The sequence below is a fragment of the Pseudophryne corroboree genome, chromosome 1 (genome assembly GCF_028390025.1).
Source record: "Pseudophryne corroboree isolate aPseCor3 chromosome 1, aPseCor3.hap2, whole genome shotgun sequence".
Taxonomy (NCBI): domain Eukaryota; kingdom Metazoa; phylum Chordata; class Amphibia; order Anura; family Myobatrachidae; genus Pseudophryne; species Pseudophryne corroboree.
Genome location: NC_086444.1, coordinates 624,117,557 through 624,139,888, shown reverse-complemented (window position 1 = coordinate 624,139,888; position 22,332 = coordinate 624,117,557). Strand labels below are relative to the sequence as shown.

General features: G+C 46.9%; 1 protein-coding gene across 2 annotated transcripts in view; it reads left to right on the top strand.

Annotated features, from left to right (window-relative positions):
- The first annotated feature begins 5,896 nt into the window (after positions 1-5,896).
- POLRMT (RNA polymerase mitochondrial) overlaps positions 5,897-22,332 on the top strand; it is a 283,173-nt gene continuing 266,737 nt past the window's right edge. The window contains exon 1 of one of the 2 annotated variants that reach the window (XM_063914478.1): positions 5,897-6,295. In XM_063914478.1, the coding sequence (XP_063770548.1) occupies positions 6,196-6,295 (100 nt within the window). In that variant the 5' untranslated portion in view covers positions 5,897-6,195. The remainder of the gene's footprint in view (positions 6,296-22,332) is intronic. The other variant, XM_063914479.1, reaches the window with a different exon arrangement.

Genomic DNA, 22,332 nt, shown 5'->3' with positions numbered 1-22,332 from the left:
GGTCCCAGAGAGGGAGGCCGACGGCTCGGTCCCAGAGAGGGAGGCCGACGGCTCGGTCCCAGAGAAGGAGGCCGACGGCCCGGTCCCAGTGAGGGAGGCCAACGGCCCGGTCCCAGTAAAAGAATCCGAGGTGCTGGCCCCAGCGGGGTTCCCGGAGGCCACTGCCCCAGCGGGGTTCCCGGAGGACACTGCCCCAGCGGGGTTCAGAAAGTCACTGCCCCGGGTGGGGTTCAGAAAGTCACTGCCCCGGGTGGGGTTCAGAAAGTCACTACCCCAGGTGGGGTTCAGAAAGTCACTACCCCAGGTGGGGTTCCGAGGGCCACTGCCCCAGGTGGGGTTCAGAAAGTCACTGCCCCAGGTGGGGTTCAGAAAGTCTCAGCCTCGAGTAAGGTCAATAGTGACCAGGTCCTAGCAAAGCACTCTAGTCAGTCAGATGGGAAGGAAGCAGATCCTGACTCTGTTGATATCTCAACATCTATAATCTTTGATGGGGACTTAGTCCAATTTCTGGCGCTTTACAAACACTATTACACCATTTTGTTGTCTAGACCATTTCTGGGCATCACTTCAGAGAACCTTGTGCTCTATCTGATATATTCCTTTAGAGGAGAGAATTTTGAGTGGGCGACCAGCCTAATGAAAGCTGAAGATCCCATTCTTCAGGATCCCCCGGCATTCAGTGATGCAGTTATTAATAGATATGGTTCCAAAGAAATTGGTTCAGGTTCCTCTAGGTCACCCGTCTTATATGCTGAGAGTCCACCGTATACTGTAAACTCGGCACAAAGATCACAGCCTATTACCATTGCTACTGGATGTGCTTTCCTGTCTTCTCCCTACAGGAAATTTTCTAAAGTTTCGGTACCTAGGGGAATGGAACCAATCTATGGCCTGTTCTCAGATTCTGAAACTGATGAGGTTTCTTATATGCCGGGGCACTCTGGTAGGAGACGGAAGAAGCATCTGATTGCTCGACCTATTTGTTTTGAAGAATTTTTTGAGCCAGAGGTTTCTTCCTTTCCTGGTGTCGCCAAGCAAGCACAGGGTAAAAAGAAAAAGAAAGAGAAATATTATTGACTCTTGCCTTGATATAAAAAAAAAGGATTTTTTTTCCTTGTCTTGTGTCCAGTGGCCACTGTCAAGGGGGGGGGGGGGGGGGCACTGTTACAAGCTGTTGCCACAGCTTGTTTCTGTTACTTGTCTCTGTCTGTTTATTCCAGTGTCAGGTTTATTAATGTATACCTTGTTTTGGATAACCTGAATTTTGGGGTCCTTTGACCCCTCCTCAAGGGGGGGGGGGTAATGTTATGAGCCACGGCTGTGGCTCATTCCTGTTTTGCATTTTTGGTTATGTATTTTATGTTATACTTCTGTTTCTGTTCCCCGTGGGTGTCATGGGGTGTTCGGAGCCCACCCTTAAAGAGAGGGTTCTGTTATGAACCACAGGTAGTGGTTCATTCCTATTTTATGTTTATAAGTAGTCTTGCAGGCCAGGATTTCCAGTTGCTCTGGTATAAGAAGATTCTTGTTTGCTGCCAGTGGTGAGTCTGTGTGATTGCACCTCTCAGTTGTGCAGCAGGGCAGCTGCACGACATAATTAATTAAGACTCTCTGTTATATGCTGGCTCAGTGCAATTCACAGAGACGCTGGTGATATTTCCAGATTTCCAGAGTTCTTGAGTTCTGAGCTAGTCTCTGCCAGTTCCTGAGCTCCTGTCTAGCAGTATCTGGCTAGCTGCTTTGAGTGTCGGTTCCTGTGTCCTGCCGTGAAGCGTTCCTGTCCAAGAGTCCTGTGGCTTAGTCTGTGCCTGGGCGAGTGTCTGGCTTCTTGGTGTCCACCGGTCTGTCGTTTGGGATTCTGCCTGTCCTCCGGTTCTGAGAGTCTGTGTCGGCTACTTTGGGGGTTCCAGTCCGTTTGCCAGTATTTGTACCGGTTCCGTGAGTAGCGGCTTTGCCGCGTCCGTCGGCCTAGGCCGCAGTATTCTTTGGTTATAATTTGTTACTGGTGTTTTGCAGAGGGTTCTGCTTATGCTGTCACCGCCGGTACACAACAGTATTGTGTCGGCGAGTGGACAGCATTTCCTTGGTTGTTCTTTTCCTTTGGCGGCGTGCCGCACATATATTTAGTTTTAGGGTTGTTAGTAGCCCCTAGCCTTCTGTTTGCTTTAGTCAGAGGTCCCCTTGTTATTATCCTGTCTCGGTTCACGCCTTGTCTCAATCTAAGACCTGGGGGCATCGGAGTTGGGCAGACCTAATCCGCCCTTCAAACGCGGCTGCCGTGGGCCCAAGAAACCATAGTCACTCAGGCGTGAACTGACCACACGGGTGAAACAATGGAGGTAGGGTGCTAGGGGCTATTTCCACACCACACCTTATTTCAGCGTCACGTTCTGGTGCTCAGGACTCACTACGCAACATCTCCCTTGTTCTGAGCACCAGGAACCTAACAATAATGGAGCAGTTCACGGTTAGGGTCACCGGCTTCCAACCGGTGTAGCTCCGGTTCCTTGGGGTCTATATACAAGCAGATTGGCATGCTGAGAGAAGAGATCCAGGGCTACAAAAGGTATGACTATAGACTATAATGGAGCGGTTCGCGGTTAGGGTCACCAGCTTCCAACCGGTGTAGCTCCGGTTCCTTGGGGTCTATGGGGGTCATTCTGACCCGATCGAACGCTGCACTTCGTCGTAGCTGTGCGATCGGGTCGGAACTGCGCATGCGCTGCAGCCGCATTGCGCAGGCGCGTCATTGCCCGGCGATGGCCGTCGCCAGGCAGTGACGCCGCTAGCAAAGTAAGCGTTCGCAGCGGTGACCGCAAGATTGACAGGAGAAAAGCATTCCGGGGCGTCAACTGACCGTTTTCTGGGAGTGATGCGGCGAACGCAGGTGTGTCCAGGTGTTCGGAGGGCGGATGTCTGACGTCAATTCCAGGACCATCAACACTGGATCCATCGCACAGGGTAAGTAACTCATACCCTGGTCTTGTTCTGCACAAAACTTTTTTTGCATAGCAGGGCTGCACAAGCGATCGCAGCCTTGCTATGCAAAAAAACACTCCCCCATAGGCGGCGTCTAGTTGATCGCACGGGCTGCAAAAAGTTGCAGCGTGCGATCAACTCGGAATGACCCCCTATATACAAGCAGAATGGCATGCTGATAGAAGAGATCCAGTGCTACAAAACGTATATCTCGGTTTTTTTTATAGACCCCCAGGGATACGGAGATACAACCGTTCAAAATTTACCAAAATCCCCATAGACTTTAATGGGACCCGTTAATTCGTGGTTGAACTCTGATATCTCTTCCAACTTTAGGGTCATATGATCAGTTGTAGACTCTAAAGTTAAAGGGGACACTAAGCTATCAGGGGACACTGAAAGCATGTCTCTACTTACCCAGGAACTTGGAGATACAACCGTTCAAAGTTGACCCCCTGGCCAAAAGTAAAAAAAAATTACTAAGTCCTCACTTTGGAAACCGGACTAGGGAGTGGCGGTTTTACCGCGTTCCGCCCCCGTGCACCCTAAAATTATGAGAGGGGGCTCCTTGGAAAGAGGGAACCATGGGGATTCAGAAACTGTTGAAACCTAGCCCATCCAGAACCAGAGATATTCAAGGCCAAAGTTCAAAATTAACTTGGGTTTCCAAATGGTGTAGCTCCGGTTCCTGAAGGTCTACAAATATGGGGATTGAAAGTTGAGCTCCCCCTCTTCAAAACGGATATATCTCCGTTTTCTAATAACTTTCTTGGAACCGGAGATATTTCGGGCTCAAATCCGGTCCAGTCTGTCCCATTGACTTATAATGGCGAAGCGTTTTTTTGCTTACTCAACGGGTCATAACCTTTGATCCCGGGCACAGAAATATTCAGCTTTCGAATGACACTGGAACCAAGTCTCTACGTGCCCGGGAACCGGAGACGCATCCCAGGGAATGAGCAATTCCGACCCGATCGCTGCGATAAACTGCAGTGAGCGTTCGGGTCGGAATGACCTCCTGTATCTCCGGTTCTACTGGACCGATTCATCCCAAATTTGGCACACTAGTAGAGGGGATTCTCAGCTATTAGTGTACCAAATTTACCTCCTCCAGAACCGGAGATCCAGGACTTCCAGCCACCGGTACTTGGTCAGAATTTAACCCGTTCTCTCCCAGGTATAGATAGGTCACTTTGCCGGTCTTTATCTCCGGTTCTGCTGGACCGATACTCATTTATATGTCTAACAAATTCCATGTAATTAGCTCTTCTGGAACCGGAGATACAAGACATCCAGGCACCGGTACTTTGCCATTGACTTTAACCAGGCTGAGCCCTGGTACAGATTTCCGACTTTGCCGGTCTATATCTCTGGTTCTACTGGACCGAATCACCCCATATTTGGAACAATGGTAGAGGAGATTTTTCATGTAATTAGCTCCTCCAGAACCAGCGATACAGAACTTCCAGGCACCGGTACTTTCCCATTGACTTTACCCAGGCTGTGCCCGGGTAGAGATTGGTGACTTTGCCGGTGTATATCTTCGGTTCTGCAAGTATTTAGCTTATCTAGAACCAGAGATACATGACTTCCAGTCACCGGTACTTGGTCAGGGCTTAACCCGTCCTCTCCCGGGTAGAGATAGGTCACTTTGCCGGTCTTTATCACCCCAGATCTGGCATACTAGTAGAGGGGATACAACTCTATAACTGTACCAAATTTCATGTAATTAGCTCCTCCAGAACTGGAGATACAGGACTTCCTGGCTCCAGTACTTTCCCACTGACTTTAACCAGGCTGTTCCCGGGTAGAGATTGGTGACTTTGCCGGTCTATATCTTCGGTTCTGTTGGCCCAATTCACCCCAGATTTGGTACTCTGACAGAGGGGATACTCCCCTACATGTACAAATTGCATGTAAATAACTCCTCCAGAACATCCAGTCACCGGTACTTTGCCATTGACTTACCCGGGCTCTGATGGGGTAAAGTCCTTTCGGTTCACCGGTCGGTTGACCATGTTCCATAAATCAGAATCATCCCAAAATCAGCAGACATGACGCCAGGATGGGACTGCCCGCCCCCCCCCCCCCCCCTAATTTCTGGGCTATTAAGCCCACCGGGACTGCGGCCCCCCCCCCCCCCGCGGTTCAAATACACCCATGCACCAGTCGGAAGTTGTTGAGGCGCTATTTTCTAAGTACAGAGTTTTGTTTCAGCGCAAGTTCCCAGGACACCGGCTCATGGGCACAAATACTCTGGTTCCCTAGGTCGGCCTCAGCTGAACAGCACCACACCGGGATATGTGGACTATTAAGCCCCACCGGGACTGATTCGTACCCCGGATTCAAAACATCTCATGCACCGCTCGGAAGAAGTTGAGGCGCTTTTTTCCAAGTAGAGATTTCCGTTTCGGTACAAGTTCCCAAGACACCGGCTGAAGCTCATAGTTGCTCCCGTTCCCTAAGTGGGCCAAAAATATGACATGTTTAGCCCTGGATATCTCCGGTTCTACCAGACCGATTCACCCCAGATTTGGTACAATGATAGAGGGGATACTCCTTTATAAGTGTGCCGATTTTCATGCAATGAGCAAGATCCACTTCTAATTCCGTTCCTGACCTGTAGGCGGCGTATGCTATTTCCCGTGCACTAAATGTAGTTGTAATATTACCTGAAGGGGAATTATTGTTTTTATATAAAATGAGCTATACCCACTTCTAATTCTGTATCTGAACAGCAGGGGGCAAAAACGTGCATAAACAGAAGGGGAAATGCATGGCTTATAATAAATATTCTAGTGCTTCTTCAGTTAATGAAACAGAAGGGGCTCTAGTCTCTACTCTGGTAGTGTCTAGTTCCTCTTCCGTAAAAACGTACAGAACAAAAGGGGAAATATAGCGATTTTGCCTTAGAGTGAATAGTCTAGCTCCTCTTCAGTTACTGAAACAAAATGGGATCTAGTCCAGATGACCCGTCTCAGGAGCTGTAAACAAATTGCGTTTTGCCGAGAAAGCTGATGTCCTGTCAGCCGGGCCCGGAATGCAACCGGCCCGGAATTGGTCTGTAGTGGGCGCAGGGCAGTGCGTGTGTGACCGGTTTGCTGCTGGGACTACATGTCCCGTGATGCATCGCGGCTGTCCACCTCCCATTCCCCCTGTCACTGTGTATGTACCGGATGGTGATGGCGGCGGCATAGGCGAGCACGGAGAGCTGGGATGTCGGTGCTGCGGCTCAGTCTCCTTTGCCGGTTTCTTCGAGAACAGGCGGCGCCTGGCACCGTGCTGTGCACAAGCTGCAGGCGGCTCCTTGACGGAGGTGAGTGTTACTCCGCAGCGACACCCGTGCCCCTCACCTCTGACCTTCCTCTCCCCTGCGGCACCTGGAGCCTGGACTTCCGCTCATAGCGCTGCTGATCCGGGCTGTGTTCAGGTAGTGCTGTCACTGGCCCGCAGGTTACACATGTGGTGCATCAGGGCCGGTAGTGTACCTTGCTGGCTGCAGGTGTGCTGTCAGGCAGGTGAGCATGTCTATATGATTATGCTCCACTGACAACTAATGTACAGCAGAGATCTCATCCTCACCAAAGCCTTTTCTTACACACTGCCTTTCACATGTGTTTACAAGCATTTAAACCCTAGTACAGCCAGAGCCGTCTTAACAGCAGTGTAGGCCCCTGGGCACAGCAGTGCACCGGGGCCCCTACCCACCCATCAGCGGTAGGGGTGGGGGGTGCTATCAGCGGCAGCTTTGATGTCCCGCGGGCGGTAGGGGGAGTTCTATCTTTTGCTCAGCATGTAGGACTTGGAGAAATAATTTCTGCTAATTTCTCCTTTACTGCACAGATGGGGCGGGAAGGAGAACACTAAACTGTAGAAGGGGGCATTGTGCTGAATGAAGGGGCCCTGGTACATGACTTCCAGGGTGGTAGGGGGTGTTTAATACACAGGGGAGGGGTGGAAAATGGAGTGGACTTAATATTCATCATTTTCCGAGGGTCAGGACAGCTTGCTTTACTGCAGATATCTCCAGTTCCTGGAAATAGATTTCTTAGCATTAATAGGATAAAAATACTAGAGTCACACCTTTCAGGAGGTACTGGGGACTTGGGGATCAGAGTTCAGGAGCCAGAGCAATCCACCAACAAAAATATAAAACGGCATATTAAGCGCGTGGAGCTGGAGCAGGGACCAGCTGCTTGAAGGCTGATATCTCTGGTTCTAAGCATAGTAGAGACAAGCTGCCAGTGTCAACTGAAAGGAGAGAGTCCCAGCTTTTGGAGTATACCCTCAGAAAAACTCTGTCAGACAGAACCCGAGATATCTGGCTGGGAAGAACAATTAACAGGCTTGGATGGGGACCACTGCTTTGAAGTCGGATATCTCTGGTTCCCCAGGGCCGATTTTAAAAAATCTGGTACCCCTGGAAAGAGGGGACCCTCAGCTATCAGTCTAGGGCCCTTTTACTCCTGGGGCCCTTGGGCAAGAGCCCATTGAGCCCATACGAAAAGACGGCCCTGAATACAGCACATGTAAACAAGTCTGGCATTGGAAACCATGGTTGCCAATGTCAGCGTACTGTTATTGTGTTTAGATGTCTTGCAGTCTTCCAAATGTTCCTTCTGCCATATAATGTGTTAAAAGTATTCAATGCAATAGAATGACCTCCAGATCTGAAGTAAAACTAGCAAATGACTGTGTTTTCATTTGAAATGCGATTTCACAGGAATTCAAACTTGCATTGTAAAAGCAGATCAAATGACATAATTGAAAACTTAAACGGTATTATTATAAGTTGCCCACTTTCAGATAGCTTTAATTTCTCTTACGTCCTAGAGGATGCTGGGGTCCATATTAGTACCATGGGGTATAGACGGGTCCACCAGGAGCCATTGGCACTTTAAGAGTTTAATAGTGTGGGCTGGCTCCTCCCTCTATGCCCCTCCTACCAGACTCAGTTTAGAAAATGTGCCGGCGGAGCCGGTCACAGCTAGGGGAGCTCTACAGAGTTCTCTTAGAAAAAGTTTTTTTCTTTGTTTTTCAGAGTTTGTTATTTTACAGGGAGGCTGCTGGCGACAGCCTCCCTGCAGCGAGGGACTGAGGGGGTGGGGGGGAGCAGTGTCCGCCCTGCGGGGTCTTGAGCCACTGCTCCCGCTGACTGGACATTGAGCTCCAGAGGGGTCCGATTGCGCCCCGCCACAGGGGAACGCTCACCCTAGCAGCCAGCCGCCACCCCCTCAGGGAGCTGAAGTGTGGCGAGTGGGTCACTGTCCCCCCTTGCAAGCGGGGGGCCAGTGTGAAGAGGGCGGCTAGAGGGTAGGAGCGCGGTCTTAACCGTGCTCCTGGAAGGCTCAGCGGTACTTTGGTGCGGCGCTGGGAGGGGCGCCCTGGGCCAGCTCCGGACCCTACACTGACCAAAACAAGCCTGTCTGGGTCTGTGGATCCAGGCCAGCACAAAATCCTCCAGCCAGTATAATCTTCAAAGAGCGGGAAGCCAGCGCCATTGAGGGGGCGGAGCTTCTCCTCAGAGCGGACCCAGCAGCGTTCAGCGCCATTTTCCTGCCTGCAGCTCACTGCCAGTGGATGCACAGGTCCCTCCAGAGCGACTCCAGCTATCTATACTGTAGAAGGGAGGGGAGGCTGTGTAAAAGCTGTGTCACCTATTAAGGGACACAGTCAGCGCAGGTTTAGGGTCTTCCTATACTCTAATAGCGCTGTGTGTGGGTTGGCTCCAATCTCTGTGTCTCTCTGCCATTCTTGGGGGGGGGGGGGGCTCTGTCTGCCCAGTACCCTGTGTGTTTGTGGGGTGTGTGACAACATGTCTAGGGACAATGTTTCATATGCTGCAGAGGATGTCTTCCCAGGAAGACTCCATACCATGTAATCAGGATTGCACTGTTTTAGCACAGATCCCAGCTAGAGAGCCGGAATGGTTAGCCTCTCTTAGGGGGACTATCTCTCAGATTTCTGATAGAGTTGCCAGGACTGAGCATGCCACTCAGGTCCTCCAGTCCTCTATGGTTGTATGGTCTGATACTGCCTCCTCGGGGTCCCCTGCGGTACATTCTCAAAAACGTGCGCTTGATTTGCTGACGCAGGATGACACGGACACCGACTCTGACGCTGCAGACGGTGACGGGGATGTGTCGAGGGGGACAGCATCACTTGCTAAGGGGGTGCAGTTGATGATTGAAGCTGTGAGGGATATTTTACATATTTCTGACACAGCTCCTGAGCAGGTGGAGGAGGCCTTTTTTTACAGTTAATAAGAAGCCCCCCCTCACCTTCCCGGCATCCAAAGAATTAAACGCTATATTTGAAAAGGTCTGGGAAACTCCGGAAAATAAATTTCAGATCACTAAGAGGGACTTGGTTGCTTTTCCCTTCCCAGAGGAAGATAGGAAGAGATGGGAGTCCCCGCCAATAGTCGACGCCTCTGTCTCCAGGCTGTCTAAACAGGTGGTGTTGCCAGTCCCGGGATCATGGATACTTGACCGGTTTTAGTCAAGGGTGTGATATCTGAGTGTGGTACTCAGTCAAGGTATGAGCCGCGTGGGGCGCTCCCACGGACTCATAGATGTGACGCCTTAAGCGTAACATCTGGGGGACTCTGCCCTGGTTGCAGTGGTACAAGGCATTCGTTGAATATGTTTTTGAAAGTTGTCTAGGTGGGTACGTGATTAACGACACATTAAGAATTTTGAGCTGACCAATGCGCACTGGATACCTGTTTTAAGGCCGCTATTAGCGATTTCGGTTGGGTGACTCCAGGTCTGCAAGATAAATTCACTGATTCTATAGAGAATCGAGGACTTCATTTCCACGCAGCAGGCAGCAGGGATATCACACAAATTAGTAATACAGTCATAGAACACAGAACATTAAAATATCGATTTCCTTAAATAGTTTAAGAAACTCGCAGAAGGGGGGTATACTAGACCCATTTATTCAACTCTGTTACAATTTATAGGTACCCTGGTAAGAAGCTTATAATCAGGTAAGGTATTGATAAGCAGGGTGTAATTACGTGGACCATATAGCGGGTTTTGCAATGAGTCCTGTAATAATCGTTCTATAGATTGGTAAGCAGAAGGTATTTGAAAAAAAAGCTTAAATCGCAGGAAGGCGAAGTCTTTAACAATAACGGTAAAGATGGATATTCATTTAATTTAAGATGCCGCAGATGTCAGGATGTCTACATCTTTCTTTCCTTAGATAAACGGGTCATATGGTAAGTATATACAGGTTGAGTATCCCATATCCAAATATTCAGAAATACAGAATATTCCGAAATACGGATTTTTTTTTAACTGAGAGTGAGATAGTGAAACCTTTGTTTTCTGATGGCTCAATGTACATAAACTTTGTTTAATACACAAAGTTATTAAACATATTGTATTACATGACCTTCAGGCTGTGTATAAGGTGTATATGAAACATAAATTAATTGTGTGTATGTACACAAACTTTGTTCCATGCAAAAAGTTATTAAAAATATTGACTAAAATCACCCTCAGGCTGTCTGTAAAAGGTGTATATGAAACATAAATGCATTCTGTGCTTAGACTTGGGTCCTATCACCATGATATTTCATTATGATATGCAATTATTCCAAAATACGGAATAATCCGATATCCAAAATACTTCTGGTCCCAAGCATTTTGGATAAGGGATACTCAACCTGTATATGACTTCAGGAAACATGAATTTTTAGACTGCTATATACATGACATTATAAATATTAAGAATCAATGCAATATATGTAATACTCGGAACGTTGGACATGTAATATGCCCTTAGTACTAGGCATGTTATATGGTAAGCAAAGATAAGGAGATCTGGGTCTGCCATGTACATGTACATAAGGAGACGTCTTTTTGTAACATTATTGACAGATGATAACGGATTCAACCTTTCAGCTTGTTCGAGATACATATAATTGTTCTTAAAACTGTATATGGTCATATATGGGATACAAATAGACAGGTGGTATTAAAATCCTGCTCTTTGTGAAATCCCAGGTATATACAGGTATTTATAATGGAATATATATATGTATATATTGGAGGAAAATATCCTCAAACCATCTAGTGGTAGTAAGTATGTATTGCAGCCCTCTGACCAGATTCTTAGGAATTGGAAGATGGGCGGGACAAGGTTCTTTTGGAAGATCCTGGAAAAGTTTAATAGCTGATATATCTCATAAGGTGACACAGTATTGGATAAACATCGTCACAACTGTTATAACAGTACATATGGAAAGGTTGTATAAATCCCAAGTGCTTGTTAAGAGCAGACACAAATGTGATTTTATTTTTGTGTTCACAAATCTCTGTAAACCCTAGTTAAATTGAGATGTTCAGAATTAAGTATAATCCTTATGTTTATGTTCTTATACACCAGAACAGGGGGATGACCATAGGTCATAAAATATGATCATCCTGTTTAAACTGTCACAGTAATGATTGAAACTGTGGAAAGGTAAGTTATCCTTAAATGTCTATAGTGATAATGTTGATTTATTTTATTTTTTTACCTCTGATGACCAGTAGAGACACTCTTGTACTTTAGGAGTTTTGGAAGTCCCAGATATTGATGGTGTTAGATCAAATGGTAGGAAAATGTGTGGTTTCTTTTAACCAGAAAATGGAGGAACGTCCTCATGTTAGAAAAGTGGCTTTGCAGAACATGCATTGGATCAGCTGTTTGCAATTAAACTATAAAATCATAATCACAAGTTAATCATAAGATGTTGAGCTAATGGTTGCCTAATATCTGATATATGATTGGTCTGTTAACTTGAGTTGTTTCATCTGATCATTACCGGTCCATAGCAGGTAAAAGAAAGGTCTCATATTTAAATAGGTTCTACAGGACAATGTTGTGTTATTGGTAATCTATTTGGGTAAAACTTATTAACAGTTTGTGTGTTTGCAATAGATAGGAAAGAGTTTCATTTTGACAGTAATTGTATTATGTATACTAATGTTTCTATTTTCTCAGAACATCAAGGAACAGTCCAAAAATTTGTCAAAGAGCCCAAGACTTCCTTGATTCTCCTTCCCAATTAATATACAGATTATTGGACAGGAGAAAGGGGGGGTGTTATATGGGTTAGTTCAGGATAAATATATGTGAAAATCCTGAATATCGGGACATTTTTGGAGAAATGTTTTATGGTAATGTGAAAGCAAAGGCATCCTAGGATCTGGATGCCATCTAGTGGCTAAAATAATGTAAAGTTCAATCTGTAGCACTCGCAAATAGTGGCAAATGTGATTTAAAAAAAGTTTCAGAATGGAGTATACAAAATCATAAAGTATCATAGAGGGTGGGGAGGGACAACTAATACTCTGGAAGAGTTTCTGTTTCTCGCATCTACAGGGAAACAAGTCAACAGAAGGATATCAAAAGGCTACAGGTGGATCGGATGGAAGAGAAGACATCATGGGTAGGTAGAAAGACATCCAAACTGATACCTCTTTATTTCCAACGTAGATACAGATGAGAAGGACAAGCCCAGCTGTAGACAGACGATATATCCAAAGATGACTGCATGGACCCTTAGATGATCGGACAGGACACAGATCAGAAGTACCGGACACAGATGACCTGAACCAGATGATCCAAGGGATGATGACACCTTCAGAAGACCCCACCACACTATGAGAAGAAGACTTCACAAAGAAACAACTAGGCCTTTAGTTTCGATTGTTGAGGGATATTAGGAAAGGGCTTGCCCACATAGGCAGATTTTTTTGTCCTTGCATAAGTATGCATAAATATAAAAACAAGTTTTTTTTCCATCTACCTATGGCGGTGCAGGGGAGAAATGACTCTTCTCAACCCCTTCATTACTTTATACTTTGAACTGTGAAATTACTTTGTTGTAATCTTTTCCAAACTAAATCTTTTCACCTGTACTAACATAGAACACACACTTACACTAAAATGGTTTTGACTGTATGTCAGTTTAATCTGTCGAATGCCAGATTACTGTCAACAGGGGGATATGTTACAGAGTAATTAACATCTCTACACTGTAGCCTTGGCCTACAGTGTAGTTAGCATTTGAATAACCAAGCTCACATGGCCTCATCACTGATACAGCTAGCCCACATGCTGTGAAAGACACACCCACAGGTTGAATATACCTGAACACTTGAAATCAGAGCTCACTCACTCAGAATCTACCTAGCCCTCAGAAGCATGGACCTTGATACGCCTGGGAAGCTTGGGAGTCATTCCCCTGGAAAGCTAAGTATCATACTCTCAATATCTCATAGATAAATAACATAGAATAGTTAAATATGTGTTTGTGGTAAAGCAGTTGTGAAACGATTGGCATAGAATAGTTAATTTGGAAATACATTTGACTTTAAGGTTAATGGTACTTGTGCAGTTATGTGTTGGTGATAATACTCTATGAAATATGTAATGAATTGGAACAGTAGACAATCTGTTGCATAGCATTCCTGGTATACATATGTGGATGGTGATTTATAACAGATTGTAGTGGTTTTATATAGTGCATCTTGCTGAAATATAGAAGTCAACACATACTTCCTTTTGTTACTGTAGTCATGTGCTTGTAGCAATGGCATGCTGATACTTGTGGTTACCTGGTGATCTGGTCTTGTGATGGTTCATATAATATGGACAGCATACAATATGCTCTGGTTATTGAGATACTGTGTTGGCTTGGAATTGTGAAATGTAATTAGATGGCTTGGAATTGTGAAATCAGCACATATGCATTATATTGAAGCTTATACATTTTGGAATATAGTGGAGTCTTATGGCTTCTGCTATGTGACTATGGCCTAGCAAAGAATGCCATGTGTTTGAACTTGCAAACTTAAAATGGCTGCTGGCATTCCCTTTTGAACCATATGTTACAGACTTTGGAATCATGGGAGTTTTCCCAAAATGGAGTCTAGCTTCTGTCCCATGCAGTCTGTGGACAATGCAGCCACATGCTGCCCCTCCCCCACACACACAAACACACACATACATAAACCAAAACCAATCCCCTAAGATATTTCTCTAAGATATATATCTTTTCCAATATATATCCATAAATCTAGGATTTAGCCGAGTGCTTTGAGTGATATCTCCCCAGTAATGAATACATATATACACACATACACACATTATCACACTTATTTCATCCTGTTTCTTATATAGTTTGAACCTGTAAAACTATTATATGGTGACTTGCATTGTATTTGAACAATACTGTTTAATGATAAAAGTGAATTCTATGAGTAGCAATTGTTTGTTGAAATACATTCTTATGATTTACATTCTATATGACTGGCGTGCATTCTTCTATGAACAGAATATTCCTAATGATTTAAAGATATATATGTCTAGATGCAACCTCTGCGGGTTTGTTACTAAAAGGTACACAATTAGTGATGAATTATTATAAATCACTAAAGGGTTAAAATTATACATTTGTTTCAAAGATATGAAATCTAGTTATATAATACAAGCAATAGAATCAGACAGAGAAAAGGAGAGGAATAGAGAAGGAAAATATATACCCCTTATCATTGGCCCTTATCAGACTCGGCAGATTGCAAGGTGGATGCTATGCTTAAATCCATTTACACGGCTTCCGGGGCTATATTATGGCCTACTATAGCCTGTGCTTGGATTGCAAAAGCTATTGCCAGGTGGTCAATCGCTCTGCAGGAGGAATCTACTGCGATGGATAAAGGTGACGTTGATTTATTTTTACGCCATATTCAGGATTCTGCAGGATTCCTGGTTGATTCCATGAAGGACCTGGGTTCCATGGCTGCAGGGGTCTCCTCCATGTCCGTCTCGGCTCGCAGGGGTCTCTGGCTGTGCCAAGGGTCTACGGACGCGGAATCCAGGAAGAGTGTGGCGGGCCTACCCTATACAGGTCAGGCTCTCTTTGGGGAGGCGCTGGATGCGTGGATTACCACGGCTACCGCAGGTAAGTCTACTTTCCTCCCCTCAGCTGCAGCGGCTACAAAGAAGCCTTTTACGCCGGCCACGTCTCAGTCCTTTCGGCCCGGAGGTCTAGGAAGAACAAGCCTTCGAACACCTTCTTCAGAGGTGGTAGTGCCAAAGGAAAGAAACCTGCTCCCGCAGGTTCCCAAGTCCAGAAGCCCGCTTCTGATAACCCTAAGTCCTCCGCATGACGGTGGACAGCTAGGCCCGGCTAAAGGTCAGGTGGGGGCGAGACTCCGGCAGTTCAGCCATGTCTGGGTGTCGTCTGGCCTGGACCCCTGGGTCCTGGATATAGTGTCCAGGGGTTACAGACTGGAGTTTCAAGATCCCCCACCTCACCGTTTCTTCAAGTCAGGCTTGCCAGCTCTGCTGGCGGGCAGAACAATTCTTCTGGAGGCCATCAGAAAATTGGTGGTGTCAGAGGTCATTGTTCCAGTTCCACCTCAGCAGTGGAACAAGGGTTGTTATTAGAACCTTTTCATGGTACCAAAGGCGGATGGATCAGTACGACCTATTCTAAACTTAGTCTTTGAACCGTTATCTCAGGGAGTTCAAATTCAAGATGGAATATCTGAGAGCTGTCATCTCAGGACTGACGGAGGGGGAGTTCCTGGTGTCGCTGGACATCAAGGATGCTTACCTCCCCATTCCCATTTGGTCGCCGCATCAGGCATTTCTCAGATTTGCACTGTTGGACGATCACTATCAGTTCCAGGCACTGCCGTTTGGCCTCTCCACAGCGCCAAGGATCTTCACCAAGGTGATGGCGGAGATGATGGTTCTCCAACGCAAGCAGGGGGTGAACATAATTCCGTATCTGGACGATCTCCTGATCAAGGCGTCGTCCAGGGAGAGGTTGTTGCGATCCATCGCGCTCACGCCACAGCTGCTCAGGAAGCACGGATGGATCCTGAACCTTCCAAAGTCTCATCTGGAGCCGACAAGGAGGCTGTCTGTCCTGGGAATGATCCTCGACACGGAAGTGCAGAGGGTTTTTCTCCCGGTGGAGAAAGCATTGGTGATTCGAACAATGGTCCGGGATGTCTTAAAGCCTACCCGGGTATCTGTTCATCAATGCATCAGCCTTCTGGGGAAGATGGTTGCCGCCTACGAGGCTCTGCAGTACGGCAGGTTTCATGCTCGACCTTTTTATCTGGACCTATTGGACCAGTGGTCGGGCTCTCACCTACACATGCACAAGAGGATACGCCTGTCTCCGAAAGCCAGGATTTTACTCCTCTGGTGGCTACAACTTCCGCACCTTCTGGAAGGCCGAAGGTTCGGAATTCAGTACTGGATCCTTTTAACCACAGATGCAAGTCTAATAGGGTGGGGAGCAGTTGCTCTTGGGGTAACCTTTCAGGGAAGGTGGTCTGATCAAGAATCCCTTCTCCCGATAAACATCCTGGAGCTAAGGGCCGTGTACAACGCCTTTCTGCAAGCAGAACACCTTCTACAGGATCGAGCTGTTCAGGTGCTGTCGGGCAACGTGACCACCGACAAGGAGGAACAAAGAGCAGGGCTGCCATGTCAGAGGTGTCAAGAATCCTCCTCTGGGCAGAAAGACACCTGGTGGCGATGTCGGCAATCTTCATTCTGGGAGTAGACAACTGGTTAGCAGACTTCCTCAGCAGACATGATCGCCATCCGGGAGAGTGGGGCCTCCATCTGGAGGTGTTCGAGGAGGTAACCGGTTGGTGGTGGATTCCTCACATAGACATGATGGCCTTCCGCCTCGACAAGAAGCTGGGGGAGGTACTGTTCCAGGTCAAGAGACCCTCAGGCAGTGGCGGTGGACGCACTGGTAACACCGTGGGTGCTCACGTCAGTGTATGTGTTCCCTCCACTTCCTCTGATTCCAAAAGTTCTTCAACTGGAAAGAGGAACAAAGGGTCTGGCAATCCTCATTGCTCCGGACTGGCCAAGGAGGGCTTGGTACGCGGATCTAATGGATCTTCTGCTGGAGAATCCAAGGCCGTTACCTCTTCGGGAGGATCTGCTTCTGCAGGGGCCGTTCGCCTATCAAGACTTACCATGGCTACGTTTGATGGCATGGCGGTTGAACGCCAGATCTTGGCTCGGAAGGGTATCCCGAGTGAGGTCATTCTGACCCTGATACAGGCTAGGAAGGGGGTAACGTCTAAACATTACCATCGCATTTGGAAAAAATATGTTTCTTGGTGTGAGTCCAAGAAGTTTCCTGCGGTGGAGTTTCAACTTGGACGTTTTCTCCTTTTCCTGCAAGCAGGGGTGGATATGGGACTGAGATTGGGCTCCATCAAGGTCCAGATCTCTGCTTTGTCCATCTTCTTCCTAATAATTGGCTGTCCTCCCTGAGGTTCAGACCTTTTTGAAAGGGTTTCTGCACATCCAGCCTGCCTTTGTGGCGCCAACGGCGCCCTGGGATCTTGATGTGGTGTTGCAGTTCCTGCAGTCTGCTTGGTTCGAGCTTCTACAGGAGGCTGATCTAAAGTTTCTCACGTGGATGGCGGTCACTTTGTTGGCTTTGGCTTCTGCTCGACGCGTGTCGAAATTGGGGGCTTTATCTTGTAAAAGCCTGTATCTGATCTTCCATGAAGACAGGGCGGAACTTAGGACTCGTCCACAGTTTCTGCCTAAGGTTGTATCGGCTTTCCATACCAACCAACCAACCAACCAACCTATTGTGGTGCCAGTGGCTACTGACTCCTCAATTGCTTCAAAGGCCTTGGATGTAGTGAGGACTTTGAAGATTTACGTGCAGAGGACAGCTCATCATAGGAAAAGTGACTCTCTGTTTGTCCTCAATGATCCCAAGAAAATTGGGTGTCCTGCTTCTAAGCAGTCGATTTCACGCTGGATCAGGTTCACTATCCAACATGCTTATTCCACGGCTGGATTGCCGTGTCCAAAATCTGTTGAGTGGGTTCTTCCTGGGCGGCTGCACGGGGTGTCTCGGCTGTACAACTCTGCCGAGCGGCTACTTGGTCGTGGTCGAACGCGTTTGCCAAGTTTTACAAGTTCGATACTTTGGCCTCTGATGACCTAAAGTTTGGTCAAGCAGTGTTGCAGGAGCCTCCGTGCTCTCCCTCCCGTACTGGGAGCTTTGGTACATCCCCGTGGTACTAATATGGACCCCAGCATTCTCTAGGACGTAAGAGAAAATAGGATTTTAATTACCTACCGGTAAATCCTTTTCTCGTAGTCCGTAGAGGATGCTGGGCGCCCGCCCAGCGCTGCGTTTTCCTGCATTGGTGTCTAGTTCAGTTCTGCCTGGTTCCTAGGTAAATTCTGTGTTGTTTACTGTTTCAGCTGTTGCTGAGTTCCGGCATGTTAGCCGGATTTGCCTGTTGTGTGAGCTGGTATGAATCTCGCCACTATCTGTGTAATTCCTTCTCTAGAAGTATGTTGTCTCCTCGGGCACAGTTTCTAGACTGAGTCTGGTAGGAGGGGCATAGAGGGAGGAGCCAGCCCACACTCTTAAACTCTTAAAGTGCCAATGGCTACTGGTGGACCCGTCTGTACCCCATGGTACTAATATGGACCTCAGCATCCTCTACGGACTACGAGAAAAGGATTTACCGGTAGGTAATTAAAATCCTATTTTATGGCTCGCCAATGGTCTACTACAGGCATGTAAAACTCAAAATCCCAACTTGGCCGAATAATCGCAGTCTGAGTCACAGGTGTAATTATAATTGGTGCACATGGACCCCTGAGTCTAGGGGGAACTCACGCTGTACCCTTTTTTTTTCTTTTCTTTCAACTCGCCCTTCCAGAGTCCCGTGCCCACGGCAGCAGCGCTGTTAAATCAATGTGAAAATGGCGCAGTGGCCATTTCTTTTACAAAGTTCTGAACATGCACATTAGAGAAATCACTGGAAAATGACCGCTGCACCTTTTTCCCAGAGATCTGCAAATGCGCATTAGAGTCTGAGCTCTCTAGTGCTCAGACTCTATGGCACTGCTGGCAGAGAGGAGTGGGCTCCTATCTTAAAGCGCCCCTGCCAAGAGTTCAATAATATATACACATCTCAAAGAACTCCTATAAACTCTTGGTATAGTAATAACTAGCACCATTTTCTCTATTTTTCCAACCTATTAAGGCTTTTGCTTGCAGGATTATGGTGTTCAAAGATCCTTCTCTGTATCTGGTGGTGCTGTCCCTTGTATGAGGGGATTGAAGTGGACATTAGTGACTTGGGGGCATAATGTACTAAGCCTTGGAGAGTGATAAATTACCAATCAGCTGCTGTTATTTTTCAAACAGAGCCTGTGCAGGCAGGAGTCGATTGGCTGTCACCTTATTTCTCTCCAAGGCTTAGTACATACCCCCCTTACTACCTGCTATAACACATTCGGCCTTTCAGCTAACCTTTCATTCTTCTACCACGCCTGATGTACCAGTGGCTTCACAGAAACTCACAGGTCACAGCATCTAGGGGAGTGATTCAAATGTTTTTATGGATGCCCATCAGAGCAATTCTGGTGCCCTTTTCTGTATAAGTGCCCAAATAGACAGGGTTTAGCAGCTAATCCCGTTTTAATTCCTGGTTAGGGCGCCTAAACCACGGACTGTGCGTACATTTATTCTCGCACCTCAGAAGGCTGAAAGAAGAATTGTCTCCCTTAAGGCTTACGGGCGTCTGAACAAAGCAATAATTAAATTGCTTCATTTTGCGCCCCCATAGTGGTAGCTGCTGGGGGAAACAAGTGAGTCGCCCCCTAGGTGTCTAATAGTTCTCAATTGAAAATAAATATTATAAGTGAAACCCTTCCATGATTTCTACTTTTGTCAGCAAAGTTTGACAGGCTTGTACATATCGCAAGCATATTTCATGATGGTTCTAACCCTTTTCTCATTTGGGGCACCTGGTCTGCATAGTTTTGAGCCCAACTGTATTTTTTTTTTTTTTGCATAAAGAAAATGACCTTCTTTACTCACTCTCACATGTATCTGTGAACTCAAGTGTATTCGTTTATTTTCTGTTTCCATGTCCCTCCCTCTCCACTTCTCTTAAAGGGCTTTTTTAGTGCAAAATATGTTTATTGAAAAAATTAGTAGCAATAACAAACGGTCAACATACAGACAGTCGCAATAAAAAATAGTGTCGCAATACAACTGCAGGCCTGTCTAGCTCCCGTGGCCAAGAACAGGAGAGCATGTACTCAATGTTTTATAACAGCTCGAACACATAGAATGGTATAATTGAATAGTCAAACATATCTTGTTAACCGTATTAACCCAAAGCAAGAACAAGATAAAGAAGAAGAAGAAAGAAAAGATACGGAAAGAGGTAGAGGAGAAAAAGAATCACCCGGTCCACAGCGGGAGTCTCTTGCTTACCACACAACAGGAAGCAGTACATTGAGGTAGGGAAGTGTCTAAGAGGACGTGGGAGAACTGGAGGCGAGGATGGACCTAAAGGTTGGGGAGTCTTTAAAAAGTAGCCGTCGAGCCCACGTATACCTGAAGGATTAATAGCCCCCATCAGCAGATGCCATTATATCATCCAAATCCATATAAAGATCTACTCTATTCAACCAATCTCTAACAGTTGGAGGGTAGGAGGATCGCCAGCGGACAGGAATCACCGCCTTGGCGGCATTGTTGAGATGGCATAATAAGGAGTGTTTATAGCTCGAGATGGGTTTGGACGAGTAGTGAAACAGCCAAAACAGGGGGTCCGTTGGTACCTCTTCACCCATAATTTCAGCAGAAAGTGAAAGTATCTCCTTCCAGTAGGGTTGGAGCAAGGGGCACGACCACCATATGTGGAGCGGGTTCCCGGGGCCAGAAGAGCAGCGCCAACAGGTATTGGGGAGTCCAAAACCCATCTTAGAAAGAATATCAGGGCATCTATACCACCGAGAGATCAATTTGTACTGGGTCTCTACTACCAGTGTACTAGGGGAGCAAGCATGAGCCAGTTTGAATATTTTCTCCCAGACGTCTTCGCCAAGCTCCCTGCCGAGATATCTATCCCACGTCTCAGTAAAGGGAGGGAGAGTTGAGCTGTAGTCTGTCAATAGAAGGTTGTATATCAAGGAGATAGAGTGGGGCGGGGGTGACGGGCTGTCGCAGAGGCGTTCAAACGGCGTGAGGGCTGGGGGCCTCCCTCCAGGATAGCCCTGAGACACCAAAAAGTGTCGAACTTGCAGATAACGCCAAAAGTCTCTGGGCGGCAAATGCCATTTCTCTTGTAGATTCGAAAAAGAGACAACCCCACCCCTATCCATCAGCTGTCCGACCCTCCAGAGTCCTAAGTCATACCAAGACTGGAAGGCCCGCGTGGCCATACCAGGGGGAAATCGTTCATTAAATAAAAAGGACATGTAAGCGGAAGTCGGCGAGGAAACAGGGGGATTTTCTAATCACTTTCCAACATGTCAAAGTGGGGCCTACAGTGGGATGGGAAATGGCAGGGAGGGTATGCAACCACGGAGTGACAGCAATTGGTGACGGGAGCATCTGACTCTCTATCTGCACCCATTGTTTCGATGGTACAGCTCTAGACCACCAAAGAATCCTTTGGAGATGGCAGGCTTGATAGTATCCTTGTATATCTGGCAGGCGAAGGCCACCTTTGTCTCCCTGCCTAACCATCATGGAAAATTTCTAGCGCGGCCTCTTGCCTCACCAGATAAATTCTCTAAATAGCAGTTGGACCTCCCGTAGCCATGTTGGAGGAATTTTGATCGGTAGGGTCTGCAATAGATACAAGATTTTAGGGAGGGAATTCATCTTGAGAATACCCAGTCTGCCTAGCCAGGAGAAAGACTTGGAAGTCCAGGACTGGAGGTCTGCACGAAGTTTAGTTAGGAGGGGGGTAGAGTTAGAATCGAAAAGACGTGAAAGATCCCTGGTAATTGTAGTCCCCAAATATTTCAATTGAGAGGTGTGCCAGGTGAAGGGGAGTGCCGCTTTAAGTCCTGATACCATGGCAGGCGGGGCATTAAGATTCAGGGCCACTGATTTTGAATAATTTATTTTAAAATTAGAGAGCTCACCAAAGAGCTTAAACTCATCCATTAAATTAGGCAAGGAGACTGTAGGGTTTGTGATTGTAGCCAGTAAATCATCGGCGAAGTGGGCAAGTTTGTATTCATTATCCTGGAGCCTGATCCCAGAAATATCTGGATTAAGCCTAATCGCCCTAGCTAAGGCCTCCATGCAGAGAATAAAAATCATGGGGGACAGGGGGCAGCCCTGCCTAGTCCCGTTATTAATATCGAACGATCCAGACAAGGAACCGTTAATCACAATTCTGGCCGAAGGGGAGGCGTAAAGGGCTAGGACGCGATGCAAGCAAGTCGGACCCAGTCCCATGTGTCTCAACACCCCAGCCATAAAACCCCAGTCAATTCTATCGAACGCCTTTTCAGCGTCAG